The 20,419-nt window shown below is 33.8% G+C and overlaps 1 protein-coding gene across 18 annotated transcripts in view; it reads left to right on the plus strand.

Annotated features, from left to right (window-relative positions):
* Nucleotides 1-13,634, plus strand: part of ADGRL3 (adhesion G protein-coupled receptor L3) — a 497,188-nt gene extending 483,554 nt beyond the window's left edge. For 11 of the 18 annotated variants that reach the window (XM_047091225.1, XM_047091226.1, XM_047091228.1 and 8 more), the window contains one exon: nucleotides 12,835-13,634. In XM_047091225.1, the coding sequence (XP_046947181.1) occupies nucleotides 12,835-13,634 (800 nt within the window). Of the gene's footprint in view, nucleotides 1-6,188; nucleotides 6,318-10,903; nucleotides 10,956-12,834 lie in introns of all 18 variants that reach the window. The other 7 variants (XM_047091238.1, XM_047091240.1, XM_047091241.1 and 4 more) reach the window with 5 other exon arrangements.
* Nucleotides 13,635-20,419: the final 6,785 nt, after the last annotated feature.

Raw genomic sequence — 20,419 nt, forward strand, 5'->3', positions numbered from 1 at the left:
CCAGGATTTAGTGTGTCAGATAATTAAGAAACAACTATTCTTATGTTACTGCTTTGAGCTTTTTACCTTGAGCTTTTTTTTTTTTACCCAATTTGAGCTTTTTATTTTAAGTCACAGTAGGTTGTGCTGAGTCCCCCCCCCCTTGTCATATTATCTGCAGCTAGTATTCAAGTAGCAATTTGTATTTCCAAATAATTATATGAGTGTTTTTTTCCTGCTTTAAATATACCTGGTATAGTGTTAGAAGGAAATAAATCACATTAGGAATTAGACAATTGGCACTTGTAAAAAATTTACTCAAATTATAAAACTGCTCATAATTGATAAAATGACTTGTGTTAGTTTGTTACATTAAAGATGCCATAGATTTCACATGGGCTTTTTTTCATCATTTAAGCAAGTATTTACCAAGCTCTGGGAACTATTCTAGACCCTTGGTATAGAGCGGTAATAAAACCCAGTGTATTCCTTGTTTTTCTGGCGTTTACATTCCAATGAAATTTGTACATAAACATTCTTTTCCCATATGTAGTGTTGTAACTATCTTCTCTACCCAGCAACATCAGCTTATTTGTGTCTTCAACCTGACTAACCAGTAAGCTTAACTTTTCAGCTGAAAAACAGTGACAGATGGTCTGTAAACACCGATCTTCTTGGAAGTCTGCAGCAATTTCATAGCTATTAGAAGGGAAGTTTACAAATCAGAAGTTGGTTGGAAGGAAGAGGAAGAGACAGGACGGACAGTACCTTGGAAAATAGTATCGGAATTCAAAGTGACCTGGGTAAATTGGGGAAGCAGCCAGAAGCAAACAGAATAGGCTTCAGCTAAGACAAGTGAAATGTAGTGCAGCTATGGAAAAAGACAAATGCGACTTTGTACACAAAAGACCCAAGAAGACAGGTTCTGTACAAGTTTTTAGTTAAGAGATCTAGGCATTGGCAACAAGCCAGTGTTTTTGACAGAGGGCCACCTTTCAAAGGTACAATTGAAATGCATAAATGTGAGCATGGACTGTAGGAACCATGCGGAAACACCTTATCGCACTTGTTTGGAATGGCAACAGGAAAAACGACCTCTTGCAAGATTTGAGTGTCCATAAAATGATGGAAAACGATTGCCTTCTAACACTAGGGAATCAAGCCACAGATAACTGGTTACTCAAACATATCCCTCATTCTTTCAAACCAGCAAACCCATAAAGCTTATCCACAACTTCATACTCTGCAAAACTCTAATGATCAAATTTGATATCCTATTCCTCAGTTCCTGTTACTGAGCCCTCACTTATATTTTAACTCAATTTTTAGGATTAAAGTCAGTTATAGTGACACTAATTAATTTGATTTCAAATGGGGCATAAGATGTAAAAAGGTGAGTCATCATAAAAAAGCAACTTTAACCAGTGATCCTTCTTCTATCAGGAAAAAGACTCTTAATACCAAGGGTAAAGAAGAAAATGTATTTTGTTGGAAAGTTCTAGATTATTTTTATCAGTATTTGTGTGGTTTTAGATATAAAAGCAGGTGGATCTTAATTATGACTGTATGTCACTCATTGTGACTATAGATCTGTACCTGATCTGGGTTACACCTGGATTTGAGGAAGCTACCTTCCAAAGCCACGTGGCTGGGACTGAATATTGTTCCATTTAGTCAACACTGTATCACTCCATGGCTGTATACCAATAGCATTTCTGTTATTGTTGCTGGACTTTCCAGATTAGCAAGAATTGACAAATAAAAAAAACTCAGTCTTCCTACATTAGTAATCTCACTAATAAGAGTGTCTTTAGGTATATTCAAAACTTAGAACACACTTAGCAAAACTAAAAACAACTTTATGCTAGGAAAGCTATAACCAGATGGCCTATCAAAAATTTTGATAGCTTCATTAGAATTCAATTACAGAACTCCATTTTTGTATGATTAAATTGTTTGTCCTTATATTTTTAACGTTTAAATAAACTGAATGACAGCCAGAAAAAAATATTGAGTCACATGCTTTTTGCTTATGTTTGGTTCTTCCTAACTCAATTGTTTCCTTATTTTAAATCACAGAGCATATTCTTTTACATTGGTATAGAAAAATATATATACATATAGAGAGAGACAGATATGACAAAGGAATATTTTCTTTGGCAATCTACGTGAAGCAAGTGGGCAGAAGTAGCATGCAATCTTCCCAGCTTGTTTGTTTTTTAATTAGTTCAAATTAAGAAATATGTAGTAATGAAGGAAAATATATAGAAATACAGATATAGGGCACCTGGGTGGCTCAGTTGGTAAAGCATCTGACTCTTGGTTTTGGCTCAGGGCATGATCTCGCGATTTGAGTTCAAGCCCCACATTGAGTTCTGCACTGATAGTGTGGAGCTTGCTTGGGATTCTGTGTCTCCCTCTCTTTCTGCCCCTCCTCTGCTCGCACTCTGTGTCTCTCCGTCTCTCAAAAATAAATAAACATTTAAAAAAAGAAGAAGAAGAAGAAATACAGATAGATGCTCCGGCCATAAAGATCTAACCCTTATTTGATCTATGAGGGAAAATAATGAATTTTAGCAATTTTATATATTTAGGGTTTTTACCCTAGTTCATTTTAAGTTGTTTACACCTTTCATTTTCTGTTAAAATTCTTAGAGTAATTTTAGAAAGTAATTATTTGTTTGGGGCGACTGGGTGGCGCAGTCGGTTAGGCATCCGACTTCAGCCAGGTCACGATCTCGCGGTCCGTGAGTTCGAGCCCCGCATCAGGCTCTGGGCTGATGGCTCGGAGCCTGGAGCCTGTTTCCGATTCTGTGTCTCCCTCTCTCTCTGCCCCTCCCCCGTTCATGCTCTGTCTCTCTCTGTCCCAAAAATGAATAAACGTTGAAAAAAAAAAAGAAAGTAATTATTTGTATTGGAAGGCTAGAATTGTAATTGTATTGTATTGAAGGCTAGAATAATAAACATTAGTAGCAGGTGCAATTTACAGGTAGTTTGCTTTTTTAAAACGTTGTGCAGGCCAAATCTGGTCTCTAACAATCATAAATTTGTTAACATCAACGATACACATGTTTAAGATGTATAGTATTCTGTTTCTTATCTGAATGGCACGATAGCCAACTCTTTGTAGTTTTTCTTGCTGGTATTCTATATATTTATCAGTGGGAAGTGACATCCTGATTGATCCATTGTACGATAAAGTGGAGATCTGCCGTCTCACTCTGTTAAAAACATTTAAATGTATATGTTGTACAATTTCAGCAAATACTCATCGAGCATTTAATAAGTGGAAAATTTTGTGCTACTTCTGTGCTAGTTCTGTGTGGAATGTGTAGGATGCAAACACATGGCTTATTTCCTGAAAGAATTGTAACCTTCCAGTTTTATAAATCCGACAAGCTATATTGTACTTTAAATCTAGAGATGTTCACTTACCCAATTTTGAGGTTAAAATATCTGTTATTTGGGGTGTCTGGCTGTCTCAGTTGGTAGAGCATGCGACTCTTGATCATGAGTTTAACCCCCACATCGGGTATAGAGCTTACTTAAAAAAATAGATAAAATAGGTGTTACTTGGTTGATAATTTGCTATATAACAAAGAACTATGATTTTGAGAAAAAATAAAATAAAACTACCATGGCCAAGTTTTTTCTTCTCATTTTTTTTGCATTTTCTATGAATAAATAAACATTTTTGTTTCATTCAATATAGATTACTTATTATTTTGCGATAATTGTAGATTTACTTACAGTTATAAGAAATAGTGAAGAGATTGTGTTCCTTGTACCCAGTGTTCTTCAATAATACCTTGTAAAACTATACTACAAAATCACGCCAGAATATTGACCGATATCTAGCAGTCTTGTTCAGATGTCTTCAATATTACTTATATTTCATTGTATTTGTGTGTGTGTGTGTGTGTGTGTGTGTGTGTGTGTTTAGTTCAATGCAATTCTATCTATCAAGACTCGGTTTGTGTTATACCAGCATAGCCTACATACAGAATAGCTCCATAGCCACAGGGAAGCCTCATGTTGCCCGTGTATGACCATTTCCACTTCCCTCCCCCTTGCATCTTTAACCCTGTCAACCACTAATCTGTTCTCCATTTCTATCATTTTGTCATTTCAAGAATCTTATGTATATCTATATGGAAATATATTATTTATATATATATGGAATCATTTAGTACATAACCTTTTGGATTGTCTTTTTTACTCTGTATTATTATCTAGAGATTCATCCAGTTTGTTGTATCAATAATTGTTCTTTTTTTATTAATGAATAGTGTTTCCTGGTAAGGATATGCCACAGATTGCTTACCCATTCACCAGGTGAAGGATATCTGGGCTGTTTCCATTTTGGACTAATAAATAAGGCTGCATGAACATTCATGTATAGGTTTTTATGTGAACATAAATCTTCATTTTATCTGGGATGAATGTCCAAGAGTACAATTGCTGGGTGGTATGGTAATTGAATGGTTACTTTTATAACTATTTTCCAGAGTAGCTATACTATTTGACCTTGCTCCAGCAAAGTAGGAAAGATCCAGTTTTCTTCACCCTTGCCAGCATTTAATGTTGTCACCATTTAAATTTTAAGTGTGTAGTGATATCACATTGGTTTCTTTAATAATTTTTTTAAAGTTTATTTATTTTGAGAGAGAAAGAGACCCAGCATGAGTGGGGGAGTGGCAGAGAGAGATGGACAGAGAATTCCAAGCAGGCTCCACATTGTCAGTGCAGAACTCGACACAGGGCTCAAACTCATAAACTGTGAGATCATGACCTGAGTCGAGATCCAGTCAGATGCTAAAACAACTGAACCAGCCAGGCTCCCCACATTGTGGTTTTAATCTGCATTTTCTTAATAGCTAATAGCAATTCTTTTCATGGTCTTGTTTGCCACCTGTATATCCTTTGCTGTAAAATGTCTTTTTATGTCTTTGGCCCATTTTCTAATTGGATTGGGTTTTTTGTTGTTGTTGTTAGTTTTTTGCTTTGGGTTGTTTGGGTGTTTGTCTGTTTGTTTGTTTTTACTGTTGACTTTTAAGAGTTCTTCCTGTATTCCAGATACTAACTTTTTCTTGGATTGCAAATATTTGTAAATTTGTTTGCAAATATTTTCTCCTGGTCTACTGATTGTATTTTCATTCTCTAATGTATATACTGAATTAACAAATACTTGTATTCAATCTGACTATCCTCATACAATTTGTATTTTCCTCTCCTCAGTCACATTTTCTTTCTTTGTCATCTAACATAAACATGCATTCTGCCTATCATTTTTTACACATGGCCTAATTATGTTTAATAAAACTATTCCTCTGATATTTTGCTGTTTTTTTTTTGGTTAAACAATTTTGGAGGTTGGAGGTTGCAACTCATACTAATGATATATTAGGCACTAGGTACATCTATTTACAAAGAGATGAAATAATTTAGCTTTCTTACTTTATGTGCCAAAGTTCAAACAACCAGTTGGAAAATGGAAAATGGAATTATATATATGCTGGATATTATGAAGTCAATACTTTATTTGAAATATTTAAAATAATATCCATATGATTATTAGATTTGTAAAATCACCTAATTAGTATGCTTACTACGGTGTACTAACAAGAGTGATTATATCTTATTTTGATGTAAGGGATTCCTTTTCTTAGAATTTTAAGAAATGTCAAATTCTTCTGTTGTGTCCACAACTGCTCTCCAAATGTGTGTTTTATTGTAAATGTTGCCTTTTATTCTTTTTTACTTTCATTGAAAACAACCCAATGGTTTCTGTGAATGAGGGAATGTTTTGTTTATTTTGGCTTTTCTTTCTGTGTTTTAAACTTTTTTTTTCAGCTTTTGTTTTGTGTTTTGTTTATATGGAAGACTATATTTTGCTTTCATTTTTTATTTTTTATTTTTAGCAAGCATGGGAGTATACTCTTGCTTATACTTTGGGAAAGAGAACACCCTATATATGGCTTAATCAACATCGTAAACCGTTTTCTTTCTTTCCCATTGACTCTTGGATATGTGCATTATTGGAAACATGTGTGCTTTAGTGGCATATATTTTTGAGTCTAATTAGCTGCCTGCCTGTAATCAGGACTATATCAACTGTTGTCATTCTAAATGTTTCCTTTCTTTTTTTCAAACACATTTGCCTGATTGACCTTTTTTTTTTTCTCTGTCTTTCTATGGGGCTGCTCCAGGAGCCATGGCTAATCATCTTATAAGCAATGCTCTGCTTCGTCCGCATGGTACTAACAATCCCTATAATACATTGCTTGGGGAACCGGCGGTCTGTAACAACCCTTCTGTCAGCATGTACAACGCACAAGGTGTGCTGGAGTTTATCTTAATTTTTTCAAGTGAGAGTCCCATTTTATGTAGCTTTTATGGCCACATTCTATTTTGCGTTCTTTCCACTGCCTTTTCTTTCTTTTGGAAGCAGACACACAGACTCCCTTTGCCTTCCACCCCTCTTGGTGCTTTTATTTTCCATTTTCCTTAGGTTTCCTTTAGTAACAAATGGTTTCCCTCCTTCTGATAAACAAATGCTTAATTCACCAATACGTGTTTGTTTCTCTGTAATGTTATAAAATGTATTGTGTCGTGTCAGTGCTTGTCTTGTTGTTGATCGATTTCTATATTAAACACCTATGTATGTATTTTGAGAAGTGAGAATTTGCCTAAGGTAAGTAAAATAAAGACTTGATTCGATAGTCTTAATGGTATAAGATCAAGAAAGTAATCTTTGTTATGCCATGAAGAATACTCTAGGTGCAAGGCATCAGTACTGTTGAAAGCACTTAGATCAGCTCCATGGAAAATTACATTGAGCTAAGCCATGGAGAAAAGATCCATTCCGTTTGCCATTGAACTGAACAATACCAAGTTAGGTTCCACACTAGCCTGCCATTGCCTGTGTGAGTGACTCAGGACAGTCAGGATTTTTTTTCCTGCTGTGGCTACATGTGAAAAACAAAGCTTTGGGATACGGTTCTTCTGAATGATATGAAAATTTAATTACTTTAAATGATATAAAATTTTAATTACATCCCAAACAAATAAGCATAAATCTCTTTAAAACCACTTACAATATGAGTGTTTGGACAGGCATTACCTTCTCTAAGAATAAAGATGTACTGGGGCACAAGAAATTAAAACAATTCATATCATTTGGAAGAAACCACAGGAAAAAAATTAGTCAAATAAAACTTTCCTGAAAGAAAAGTCCTAGTTAGGGATCCACTTATGTAATATTATATCTGAAAGAAAATTCACTATAACAAAGAGACTTAAAAGTGGTTGTTTGAAGTTGGATGTGACAGATTAGCAGTATATTAACTTTCCTAGGCAATTCTGAATAAAATTTCTATTATTCTTTATGGGAATCTCTGTGTTTTCTTTTCCTTCTCAGTCAGAGATAAAAGATTAGTGGCATGAGTGTGTAAAACTTGGTGTGAGTGGCCATCCCATGAAAGTTTGCTTGTTGCAGAACTGAAATTGGGTGTCTAAAACCTTCTGAGTTTCCCAGATACCTTGCCAGGGGCAAAGGATGATTTTAAATTATTTCAAAAATTCTGAAGTCACTAATACAGAGTGACTTCAGGAATATGCTCAAACTGTATCTCAGTAGGATGAAGTAATTAGCGAATTTTTGAATTATCAAATTTCAGAAGGCCTGCATGTCTAAGAATCAGACTTTGAGAATCAAAAGCAGGGATAGAGCTCACGAATTCTCTTCACCACATTACTGACATTCTGTCAGCCTGTGCCCATTTCCTTTAATGGGACCCTTCTCCCCTCAGGATTTCATACATTCAATTGTTGAAATGCTCCATTTGTTATGTATATTTTTTCCTTCCACTGAGCTGAAATTTGCCTCTGACCATGATGCTTTGATTTGCCTTCTAGAGCAAGGAAGAGCAAAGTATTCTGCTTTCTGTGTCAATCTTTTTAAATACTTTGAAAGCAATTGATCTGGTTTCTTTGAGTCCTCCATTTCCCCAGTAAAACCACCCCGGTGCCATCAATACGAGATAGTTTCTGGGTCCTTCCTGGTGGTTCCCTCTCTAAATTGTCTCTCCTCTGTCAGTGTCCCTATTTTATTGTGGCCCTCAGTGAAGTGTACATAACACTTGTATATTTCACAACATAACAAATGTGGCTTAACAGAACAAGTCAGCAGACCTTATACAGGCTTGGGTTTTTTTGTTTTTTGTTTTTAAATTAGGTTAAGTTACAGATAATTATGTCATTATAAACATTTTGCAATGTGCTGACATCTTAGTAAGTTTTCAGTGATGTTAAGTGAAGATTTATACCATATCTGCAAATTAAATCTATTCTACATTATTCACTTTATGCAAAGAGTTGGAAAAACACTAAAAATTGTTTTACTTATTGAATATTGTTTCAGAACATGTAAAAATTTAGACCACATTTTGTTTAGCTTTTTTGATTATTCAGATATAATTTCTAATGTCTTATGTAACAAAAACTAACAATTATTAATCTATATGTCTTCCCTAATTCAATATCTGCTTTCTTGTCCTGTTTTATTTTTACTGGAATCATAAATTAGGCGATTTTTCTAAGGATGGAACACTATTGTAAACACTCTCAAAGTGAAATTCTGTAGATGCAAATTTAAAGTAATATCATATACATATAAGGTTTTATTCCTGCGGAATTTATTACCGGATATTGCTATTACGATTGTTTTTCCCAGCAAATTAAATAAATACTACTGACTTTTCTTAAAAACAAGAGCAAACAATTTTATTAATGTTTCTCAGAGTCAGAGGTGAAATTATTTAATGGCTTAATGTTTTAATATTTTTTAAGATATTAAACTATGGTAGTGCTTAAAATCATTCTTTTTACCACTGACCCCAAATAAATCTTAGTGATTGTCATATTGCTACTAATCTTATGCTTTCAGATGAATGCACTTAATATTCTTACTGGCAAGGGGAAATCTTACATGAAATATAGGTGGCTCGGTATGTACTGGAGTGGTTTATGTTGAAGTACCACTTGGTTCTGTTCTATTGGGTCCTCTAATTCAGTTGCACTAAGACCATCCAAGCAAAGGAGCATTCAGATATAAGTATCCATATTTGTTTGTAATGCCTTTATTTAAAATATGTAGAGATGTGTTCATAGAGTTACTGAAGCATATAGAGTTAGGAATAAAGATGAATAATATGCTTTTATTATATTGGATTGAGATTCTATCTGTGGACAGTTTTGAAAACTTCATGCATTGTATTTCTGGACCATTATATTCTTATCAGGATTAGAAAATTCAATTTTTGCAAGATAAATCTTGTTATAGATTAACCTAACAAGACAGCATATAGAGCCAAAGTCATGATTTCACAAAATAATTTACATTTTAAAGTAACTAATTCTACCATAGAACTTGAAGAAAGACATACCCTTAGGACAGGATATAATGAAGAATACATGATAGGTGGTAAGAATACAAGATTATATTATAAAATATATAAATAAATGTTCTATGATGGCTTCAAAGCCTAAGGCAGGTGGAAGAACTAGATAGTAGGGCACAGAGGAAATCTACAAGATTTTCTTTTTGATTTCAGTTCTTCCACTGTTAGCAGGGTGGAGTTAGATAAGGTTCAGCCTATTTTGGCTGGAGTTCCCTCATCTCTGAGAAGCAGGAATTGAGCTTCAGTTATCTCTCATGGGCTTTCCAGTTCTAAAATTCTGTCATTTAAGGAAGGAGCCATAATGAGCTTACAAACGATTTGCATCTGTTAGTCTACTGGTTTGGCTCTTTATTTCAAATTATTTTTTCTAAAGCTATTTTGAAACTTTATTAAGAGAACCTTCCTCTCCATCTTGAAATAAAGTCAGTCTTTTTTCTGAAAATCAAATCAACTTTTAAGTGCAAAAACCATCTCTTAAAGGAATGGTGAAATTCTAACAAGCTGGAATCTCCTGAAACGATCTAGCCCAATGAATTTCCTGGTTTTGCTTTTAGGATGATTTAACCTTCCTGTAAACAAAATCAGCAAGAGCCGTCCTTCGTGACCTGATTAAAATAGGAGTGTTTTTTAAAAAATAATTTTGCCAGGATTGTTTTTTAAAGGATTAGTTCTAAAAATGTTTGATTGCATGATTGTGCAAGAATCCAGAAGAAAACCGGACACTGATGGTGGTATTTTTCTTCCCCTCCTGTTGTCTTGATACAGAATAACAGTTGGATTTAACCATTTTCTTTTTTCAAAATTACACGACTTTTGAATATGAGCTCCCGAAATGACAGTTCTGATCAGTATTATTCACAAATGATAAGAAGCATTTGGATAGTTATAATGGGGGAAATATAACCTTTTTACGTGGAAAAAAAATTCATAAAGGAAAAAAAACACAAATATGGAAACCTACAACTGTGTTTTTTTTTCTCTGTGTACATGCTAAAGATTTTATTTATAATTTTACTGAAAAATTTTAAAATTAAATAACATTTCTTAGAAGCAGGTATGTTCAAACATACATACACATAAATATATGCAATATTGAAATGCAGTTGTGGGAATCGTCATGGCTTGCCTTCAAATCTTTACTCTCCTTGGTTGGTGTGATAATCTTAACTTTAAAATAGATGTGTTTTTGTTTAAAATTTGTTATAAACTGTAGAAACGCTTATTAAAGACTCATTTTATTAGCATGTGTTAAGGGGGGGTTCTTATTTTCTGACTAACATTTCAGTATTTTTAATTATGATAAACCATGTAACACAGACTCATGAATTTGGGGGCAGTGGAAATTATTTCCTTTGACTCTTTTTTCTGCATATCATCAATTTGCTTTTTACTCATGTTTCTTCTACTGTCGCTGTAAGCTTACTTGTTGTTTTTTCTTTCCTTTTCTTCATGCTGTCGTTTAGAGCCCTACAGAGAGACAAGTATGGGAGTAAAGCTAAACATTGCATATCAAATGTAATTTTTTTTAGTTCACTTTTATTGCATCACATATAGATGATGTAGTTATTAAAAACAGTTCATCTCACAATTTAAAAACTAAAGAGCCTATGAATCGACTTATATAAATTTACGTTAATAGAGATTAGACGCTTTTGTTGTCTGATTCTTTTACTGTGTCACATAATCAACATAGTTGTTAAGTCTCATGTAATGTTTGTGTGAGTTAAATTGTTTTTAAATTAAGCATTTATTTTTGCTAAGTAATTCATAAGCTTTTATTTTTTATTACTACATTCCATCATACACATATATGTCACATGCAGCATATCCACTTTATTTTACTATGGTTGTTTCCGACCTGTACCTAATGCATTGACAACAGAAGTAATACACACGTTTCAATGCATCAGTCACTCAGCCATAACCATCATGCATACCATGGCAGCCTCCACAGCAGCAATCACCCATCACATATGGCCCTTTAAAGAACATTTACTTTTATTTTTCTTAACATTGTGGATTTGTCTACAAGATATCTTATAACATGAAAATAAATCGCTTCACCCTATGTCTGTGATGGCTGCTTTTTAATGAATTTTATGCATTGCTGTCTTTAGAAACTGTTACTTGAATACAGAGTATGCAGCAAAAGTCCATATATAAATTGATACATTTGGGACACTTTATTTAAACCAGCAAAGAAGGAGTTCAGTTTTGATAAACATAACTGCATCACAGATATAGAATGAATGTTATATTTTCACAAGTTAGCAGTGTATTGAGAAGTTTAATAGAATTCTTCAATTAATTGTTCTGTAAAGAAATATCCTTTCTTACTTATGAGTATTGGTTAAATGTTTGTGTTTTATTTTCTTTCGTGGTTGCATTTGAACTGATTTTGGAACTATTATAGATTCTTGGATTTCTGTTCATTCAAGAGAATGCAAAAACCTTGAAGAAGCATGTGGTTAAATTTTATTTCACTGCAACTATTTCTTCCCAGAATAAAATGTTCAATCTCTTTTAAATTCAAAGTTTAACATGCACACAAAGTCATCACTCATTATGACATGGAATCTTTAATACTGACACTATGTTTTTAGGAGTCAGATACCTGTGTCTTTACACATTCTTTTGTAGTATTACCTAATGACCCTAAACAATCGCTAATGGGTTAATATGTAGAAAATGATATTAGAAAGTAAATCTAAATATTTTTGTTTTGAAAGTTCCTAGATGCATATTATTTTGATGTGCCATTTATTTGACTAAGCATTATTTCATGACTACATCATTTTGACAAATTTAACATAATCCTTTTGTGGTTTTGTGTGTAGGAATTATGTTTAATCTTGCAAAATTATATATCAAATTATTAGAAGCTGCTTGATTCTTTCACTTTTGACCAGAATATTCAAAGTACCACACATGAATTATGTTAATATTATGCCTATTTTAATGTTCAAACAACATGTAAAATTAAAGGTAATGAATTATTAAATTGACTTTGATGTGTATAAATTGAAAGCTATGAATGATTACACCAAAATTTTGCGTTATTTTTTTTCTAAGTTATAACCAAATATGTTTCAAATAGTGTCAGGCAATGTTTGTGTGGAAACTACAAATTTATAGGTTTTTTAAATTGTTATTTTAAAGAATTATTTTAGATACTTTTCCATTTATAAGGTTCCTATCAATTGTCCCCAAGTGTATATAGAAAGGTGTACATATAGACTTAATAGTATGTTTTGTTTCCAAACATTTTATAATTAATTAAACGTGCTAGCAATTTATACATGCTTCATAGTCGGATGTTTCTGCCTTTGTGTTTGTGTGTGTGTTCTGTGGCCAAATGGATGTAAATGTCATAGTGTTTTGTAATCTTTTTCAGAGGGGCTTCTGAACAATGCCAGGGATACAAGTGTCATGGATACTCTACCACTGAATGGTAACCATGGCAATAGTTACAGCATTGCCAGTGGCGAATACCTGAGCAACTGTGTGCAAATCATAGACCGTGGCTATAACCACAATGAGACCGCCCTAGAGAAAAAGATTCTGAAGGAACTCACTTCCAACTATATCCCGTCTTACCTGAACAACCACGAGCGCTCCAGTGAACAGAACAGGAATCTGATGAACAAGCTGGTGAATAACCTTGGCAGTGGGAGTGAAGATGATGCCATTGTCCTGGATGATGCCACCTCCTTCAACCATGAGGAGAGTTTGGGCCTGGAACTCATTCATGAGGAATCTGATGCTCCTTTGCTTCCCCCAAGAGTCTACTCCACAGAGAACCACCAGCCACACCATTACACCAGAAGGCGGCTCCCCCAAGACCACAGTGAGAGTTTTTTCCCTTTGCTAACCAACGAGCACACAGAAGATCTCCAGTCACCCCATAGGGACTCTCTGTACACCAGCATGCCAGCACTGGCTGGTGTGCCTGCCACAGAGAGCGTTACCACCAGCACCCAGACCGAACCCCCACCGGCCAAATGTGGTGATGCCGAAGATGTTTACTACAAAAGCATGCCAAACCTAGGCTCCAGAAACCACGTCCATCAGCTGCACACCTACTATCAGCTAGGTCGCGGTAGCAGTGATGGATTTATAGTTCCTCCAAACAAAGATGGGACCCCTCCAGAGGGAAGTTCAAAAGGACCAGCTCATTTGGTCACTAGTCTATAGAAGATGACACAGAAATTGAAACCAACAAAACTGCTAACACCTGGTTGACTGTTCTGAATTGATATAAGCAGTGGTAATAATGTGTGTACTCCTAAATCTTTATGCTGTTCTTGAAAGACAAACACAAACTTTCAGACTTTTTTTTTTTTTTAACTGGGATTTTTAGGTCAGCCCAGGGGAGAAAGATAACTGCTGAAATTCCCCTGTGCCCTCTCCTTTCTTGTCTTTTCCCCCTCAGATGGAGACTTCATTATGTTAATGAACGAGATATGAAGAAAATGGCGCTCATTGTGGCCTTGTTGAATTATGTTGTGTTTGTTCTAACATCTCTGATGCTCTGTTACTATAATTACAAGGACCTGATTTTTAAAAGGCCAGAACAGTTGTTTGACATTAGTAACAATGCTGCATCTAGATTGGAGTGCTGCACAAACAAACATAAAAACAAAGCAAAACTGTATCACATAGTGGTTTTTAGTCACTCACAACCTGAATTCACCACAGTGGGAATAGCTGTGGAATACAAAATAAAACAACAAATTAATAATGAAATGGAGGGGAATTCTAGAATTATATGCTAAATGCATATTTTATGATTTGCTGTATTAACTGATGATAAAACTAATGGCAGAAAAAAATTGAACAATTTCTATGTAATGTACAGATACTAGCATTGCACATATAGTCAGCTTTCTGTTCCTCCAGAATTTGAGTCCTGTTAATGTAGTGGAAAAAAAGAGATATTTTTTCTTTTTCTTTCGTGCTGGTCTTGCAAGTTTGTCTGCCAGTAAGAGAGCAAAGTTTCCTTCCTTCCTTCCTTCTTTTCTTTCTTCCTTCATTTTCTTTGCTTTTTCTTCTCTTTTTCCTTTCTTCTTTTTTTTCTTTCCTTTTATTTTTCCTTGATTTTTTCTTTAAAATTTCACCTGGCAAAAAAAAAAATAAATAAATAAATAAATGAAACTATCACTTTATAAGAATCATTTTCTAGTAATGCAAACAAATTATTTTTTACAAAAAAATAAAATAAATAAAATTAGACTTCCTTCCCTCACTATATATCTTTATTCAGTCAGAATATTTCCAAGAGCGTTTTTGCAGATTAGAGCAGGACGAACTTTTATGTTTACAGTATACATCTGTTGTAATGCAAAGTATATTTGGCAAGCAGTTCATCACCAAGACAGTAGCTATGATTCTAGAAGTCAAGAGGCGTCAATAGAACTAGTGGGGCTTCTGCATGTGAAAAAAAAAAACGGTATCCCATAGGCATTAAAGTGCTGAATGCTCAGTCTGATCCCCAAGTGGGCACCCGCACTACCAATTTTTAAAGGAAATTCACTCCCTTGTAGTAAGAAATGAAAGGTCAAGTTATTTTGAAGTGATTTTTTTTAAACTCTTCTGTTTATTAACAGGAAAATTTATTTATTTGACAGGATTTTAAGTAATGTAGGAATACAAGAGGTAAATTAGCAGCACATATAATTTTTTTTTTAAATTTATGATCCATTTTGTATGGTCTCAAAGTTGGATGACCTCATTACTAATATTTGTTGTAAAAGTGAAACTTGTTTGCCAACCAATAAACAACTGATTGAGATTTAGAAGATATTGTTTTGATGTATGTACTATATGATGAATTATTCTTTTGATTTTTCTCGTCTTTCCTTCTGTTTTCATTATATATACTTTGCTAATCGATTACTCTATGGCCCAAATGAGCCATGCAATAGAAATCAGATCTGCCTAGAAGAATAACCTAAGCACAAAATTTTACCATTTTTGCAGACAAAGTAAACCAGAAAAATGGGATGGGCATGTTTATGTTGAATGAAATAAGATGCATAACTGACTTTTAAGCAGGTTAATATCAGCTACTATGTGCTTATTTTATAAGCAGCAGCCATCATGCTTACTATAAAAACCAGCTTCAATCAGAGATTTATGTATTGAATTGAAGAGGGGGTGAGTCACTTATTTTCCTTTCCTGTAAGTTCTATTTTGATGTCAGAAATTTAAAGTCATTCAGTTGGCTCAAAGCTGCCAGTTTAATGGCAAAGAGAATATCCATTTTATAAAGATAGTAGAAGACATTTTTATGCTAATTTTTCTTGCCCCATATATGAAACAAAGTCCTTTCAAAGAAACTTTCTAGATCTCCAATTACTGAAGAATCTTTACCAGCAGTGTCTAAACATAGAGTCCCTTCTAGAGCAAAGCTAGAATGAATTTGCCAAATTGTAATTTATCTTGTAGTGTATGATATTTTGGTGACTTCTTTCCCCCCCCAATCTGAACACCACCCACCTATTAATTAATTTCTTAAATTAAGATGAGATGGAATAGTTTATGGAATAACCAGTAATCTCTATATAGTTTAAGAATATATGACAAAAGAAAGAATTCTGTGCTGGGCCAGAGTACATCATAATCTTAATATTCACCTCAGAATATTTTATGCATCATTCCTTTTTAAGTCTCTAGAATTGTTCTTGAGTTGCAGGAGAACCTCAAGCTTTAATGGTAATTAGGTTTTCACATCCCACACTGTGGCAATATTAGCACCTGAAAGGTGGTTTGCCTATCTGTTGCACAGAATACATTTGGTAATGTAAAAGCCCCTTTTAGACAACTTGTCTAAAGTTGGCCTGTGGATTATGAGCGCTTATGCTTGTTTCGCCAATTCAGCAGAGATCTATATGAAAGCAGCTCGTCAGTAAGAAGCTAGTTTCACAGAACAATGGGGAAACTACCTCAAGTCAGCTTGCTGAGGCTGCCAATTCTGGTTTTCTGATATTGCTACCTCCCTGCCCGCTATCTTTTATGTGTTATTACATGGAATTTGAAACAGGTAGCCTCCCCAGCTTTACACAGACCAACTGAAGAAAATCACTTGAATACATAACTGGTGCGGAAGGCCATTTAGGACTGTCAGTTACTACCAAGCCCTTGCATAAAGATGAAAGGGTGAGATGTTTGAATTCGAATACATCACAATTGATGTGCTATCAGAGAGACAAGATCCCAAAGACTTTTACAGAAAGAGATTGTTCCCTCAAGTTTTATGTGACTATACTGAAACAAAACAGTAGATATAGGAGCTAATTATGTGTACATTTCAATAGAAATTTGTGTATATCTAACATGTATTCATTTAGTCATTTTTATACTAGCAAGGCTTGAGTTCCTAAACTTGACTTTTTTTCACATGTATTTTCATGCATAGCTATTGATAAATTAATAATTTTTAAAAAGTTTGTTTTTTTACCACCTTTGGTTGACTATACTTCAATACCCTGTGCCATTCATGACTTACTTATCTGCCTACTTCTGATATGCTTATCTGAAATTCTATAAAAAACTAAATTTTCATCAAGCAGATGGACTGTACCTACATAGCACATCATTTGGGTAGCTGGAAGTAAAAGTTATGCCAATAAAACAAACCAATTATTACTTCCTAGTAAAATAATATTTTTGTAATATTTTACTCTCAAGCTTTTTTTTTTTCTTTTGAGGTCTATCTCCCAAGGTACTTCGCAGGACACTAGCTAACAGATCTCATGTCTAGTTGACTCACAGACTGTTGGATTGTTGCACAGCCCATGTTCCTAACTGATAATATTTATTATGAAGAAAACTACATTTTGTGAAGGAAAAATAGATTTGAATTTCAATTTAAGTTTTTGAACATCCCTCCAGTTCCACTCTATTAAAAGTAAAAAATACTATAGTTGAATAATAAATTGCCATGCTTAAATAATCATGACAAAAAAGAACTTGCATGAGAACAATTATGTCAAAGTGAAAATAATCAGGAAACTGTATTAATAAAATGTAGATAATGGAAGTATCCTTAACTTCCTATCAGGCAAATTCACAAAGACTCAAAACTAAAGTGTAGTTTATGATACATACTTTTAAAATCCCCATTAACCTAAAAATGTCAACATATTGATAAAAGATCTTTAAGATTTAGTGTTTTTAAAAAATTAGTTGGTGTGACGAAACTTTTCATGGTAATAGAGATAAACATATAAGAGAATTAGTAATAGTCATATAGACCCATGGACTTAATTTTAGCCAGTATCTTCAGCTTTTTGCCCCACACATGTTCCAATCCGTTGACAAAGGTTTACTTAGTTTAAAAAATGACATTAAAAACTTTTAAAGACTGACTTTCTGCAGTATAGAGAACAAAAGGGAGAGGAAAACCAGTTTCTGGGTTGTCTAAAGATCAACTCCAGACTAATCAATAATCAGCTCCTATTAGTGAAAGAAGCATTTGTTTTCAGAAGTTGCGCGTTAGTATTATACCAAAGTGCTACTGCTTGAGGTGTTTTAGAAAAAACAAAAACACCACAGGACTACTATACTACTACAAATTTAGAGAGAGAAAGAAAGAAACCCAGACTCTAATTTGATTTTGAGCAATTCTAAAAATATTGACAAGAATGTCCTTTCTTCTGTTACAAAACTATTTGAGATAAAATAACAATATGTACGATCTTCCTAGTATATTGTAGTACCAAGGTATTAAGATTTGATGAGTTCATGTTTAGTGGTTCATAATTATAACTCACAACATAAACAATTACTATGCATTTCTAAAAATACTTTACATACAACCTCTGTTAGATTTCTGCACATTAATAAATTAGGAACATGGGAGCACAAGAGTGAAACAGCAACATTAGAAAATAGCTTATGGAAGCATTTTTGTGCAAATGAATTCTACGTGGAAAGCTTCTTTGAGCTCATAAAATAGATTTGATGGATCCCAACCAGAAATTCAATTTTGTAATCAGCAAATACATACTTCTGAAGCCATCTGAAAAATATTGATAAATATCTAAATTTTCATTTCTAAATTAAAATGTTGGTAGCTGCTTCTTTCCTGCTTAGGCCATAAGAGGAATCTTTCCTATTTTCTTATTAACCTGATTAGTTTCTACTTCACTTTTGCTTTAAAAGGGAAATCAATCTTTAACTTTCACCTATACACTTACTTACATACTTTGATTCCTTTTATTTACAGCTTGCAGAAGAAATAGTTTGTTTACAATATTGCAAACTTTGTGATTTTTGCAATATGACAGGTAGTTACTATAGTTTTGCATATTTTCATTTTCAATAAACTTATTGCCCTACCCTCTTTAAAAAAATTAAAAGCACGTCTCCAACATCCAGGACCTGTAGGTTATTATTCAAATGTCTTCGTTTCAGCTATGTTTTGATGTTTCTTTCTCTCTCTTAATAGTATGTCACACAAACTTTTTTCATTTCACTTGTGTCCCATCAGAGTATTTCAAAGGTAAAGGCAAACTATGGTTTTTAAGAAGGCACGTGAAAGGAGAACTTTGATTTATAATGAAGAAGTTGAGGAAGACTACACAAGGGAAAACCCTCTGTTGGGATAAGCAAGTCTTTTCCATCACAATATGAACAGAAGAAGGGCAGATCCAAGTTGGCATACTTATGGTGAGGCAGCAGGACCTAAATTCGAGTTCAAAAGAAAAAAAAATTCCAGGAAAAAATAATGAAATTGTTTGGAGTGGTAAAAACTTAACAGTGTAACAAATGCTACTGGTGTGTTAAAAATTGAAGTACACCATATGATAATTTTATCCTGCTGTTTACACAGGAAACTCTAAACACTTTCAGCACTCCTTGGATATTTCTTGTCTAGCCACACCTTGTCTCAAGGATACATGATATTTTATAAATGTTTCTTAAATATAAGTATTTTGCCTAAATTCACTTTCACTCTCTAATCTGCTTATTCTATTGTATGCCAACACAGTTAATGCTACCAGTAGCTATGCACCTTTTAGAGCTTTATTATGAATCTTTCTAATAAACATTCAATTAATATTAAATTGGAATTACGTACATTGTGCAAAATAATCCGTAACCAAGCAATATTCATATTACAGGCTAATTTATTATATATATGAATATTACATTGAGACTGAACAAATAATTACACAGCTGAAAATATTACTCTCAAGTCCTTTCTCTCTTCAATTATTGTAGTCAATTCGTAAAATTCTGCAGACAGTTGTATGACATGTATCAAAGTACTCCATAATCCAAATGTGTCTAAAAGTATTCCCAATGCTTCTTTCATTCTAGAATGCTAAAGAAAAGAGCTTGAAAGAAGAGGAAAGGAAAGCCGACTCCTAAGGATCTAATTTAGATTAACATTGCCATTCAGAATGAGTGATTTTAAAATGAGAATGTTCCACTCTGTGATCTGAGGTTATTAAAATTTTACAGTTAGTCCAATATTGGAGGATTTTAAATTTAAAAAGAGTTAAGTTTGTCTCAATGGCCCAAGACTGCAGAATTTCACACTACATTGGCAAGGAAATGTGTTTGAAATCCATACCTGAAGTAGCTTTTTAAAGGTTAAAAATTCCCTGATTCTTCTGAAGGTAAAACTGGTAAATGATCCTGGCTTCAAAATGAAATGGACTGGTTGACTTCAAAAAGTGGCAAAAATCAAGAATGTCATCAACCCTTCGATAGTAGGTAGAGGTCTTTGGGGATACAGAATACAGTGACTAGAACACAATGTCCTCTTCTGCTGACCACTGCCTCATGTTGGAGAGCATTTTTAATGCCTTGAATTTCAAGTTGTCACAATGTCTTATGTTTTAAATACTATCATGAATCAAGAAAGATGAGGAAAAAAACATTTAAAGTTGGTTTTCATGCCTCATTTCAGAATAAAGATTTCCTTTACCATTCTAAGTAATAAAAATGTGTCTTGAAACAGCTGTAGA

Source organism: Lynx rufus, unplaced genomic scaffold, assembly GCF_022079265.1.
Source record: "Lynx rufus isolate CCGP_SWC_20201006 ecotype Redwood Valley unplaced genomic scaffold, mLynRuf1.p SCAF_3, whole genome shotgun sequence".
NCBI classification, from domain to species: Eukaryota; Metazoa; Chordata; class Mammalia; order Carnivora; family Felidae; genus Lynx; species Lynx rufus.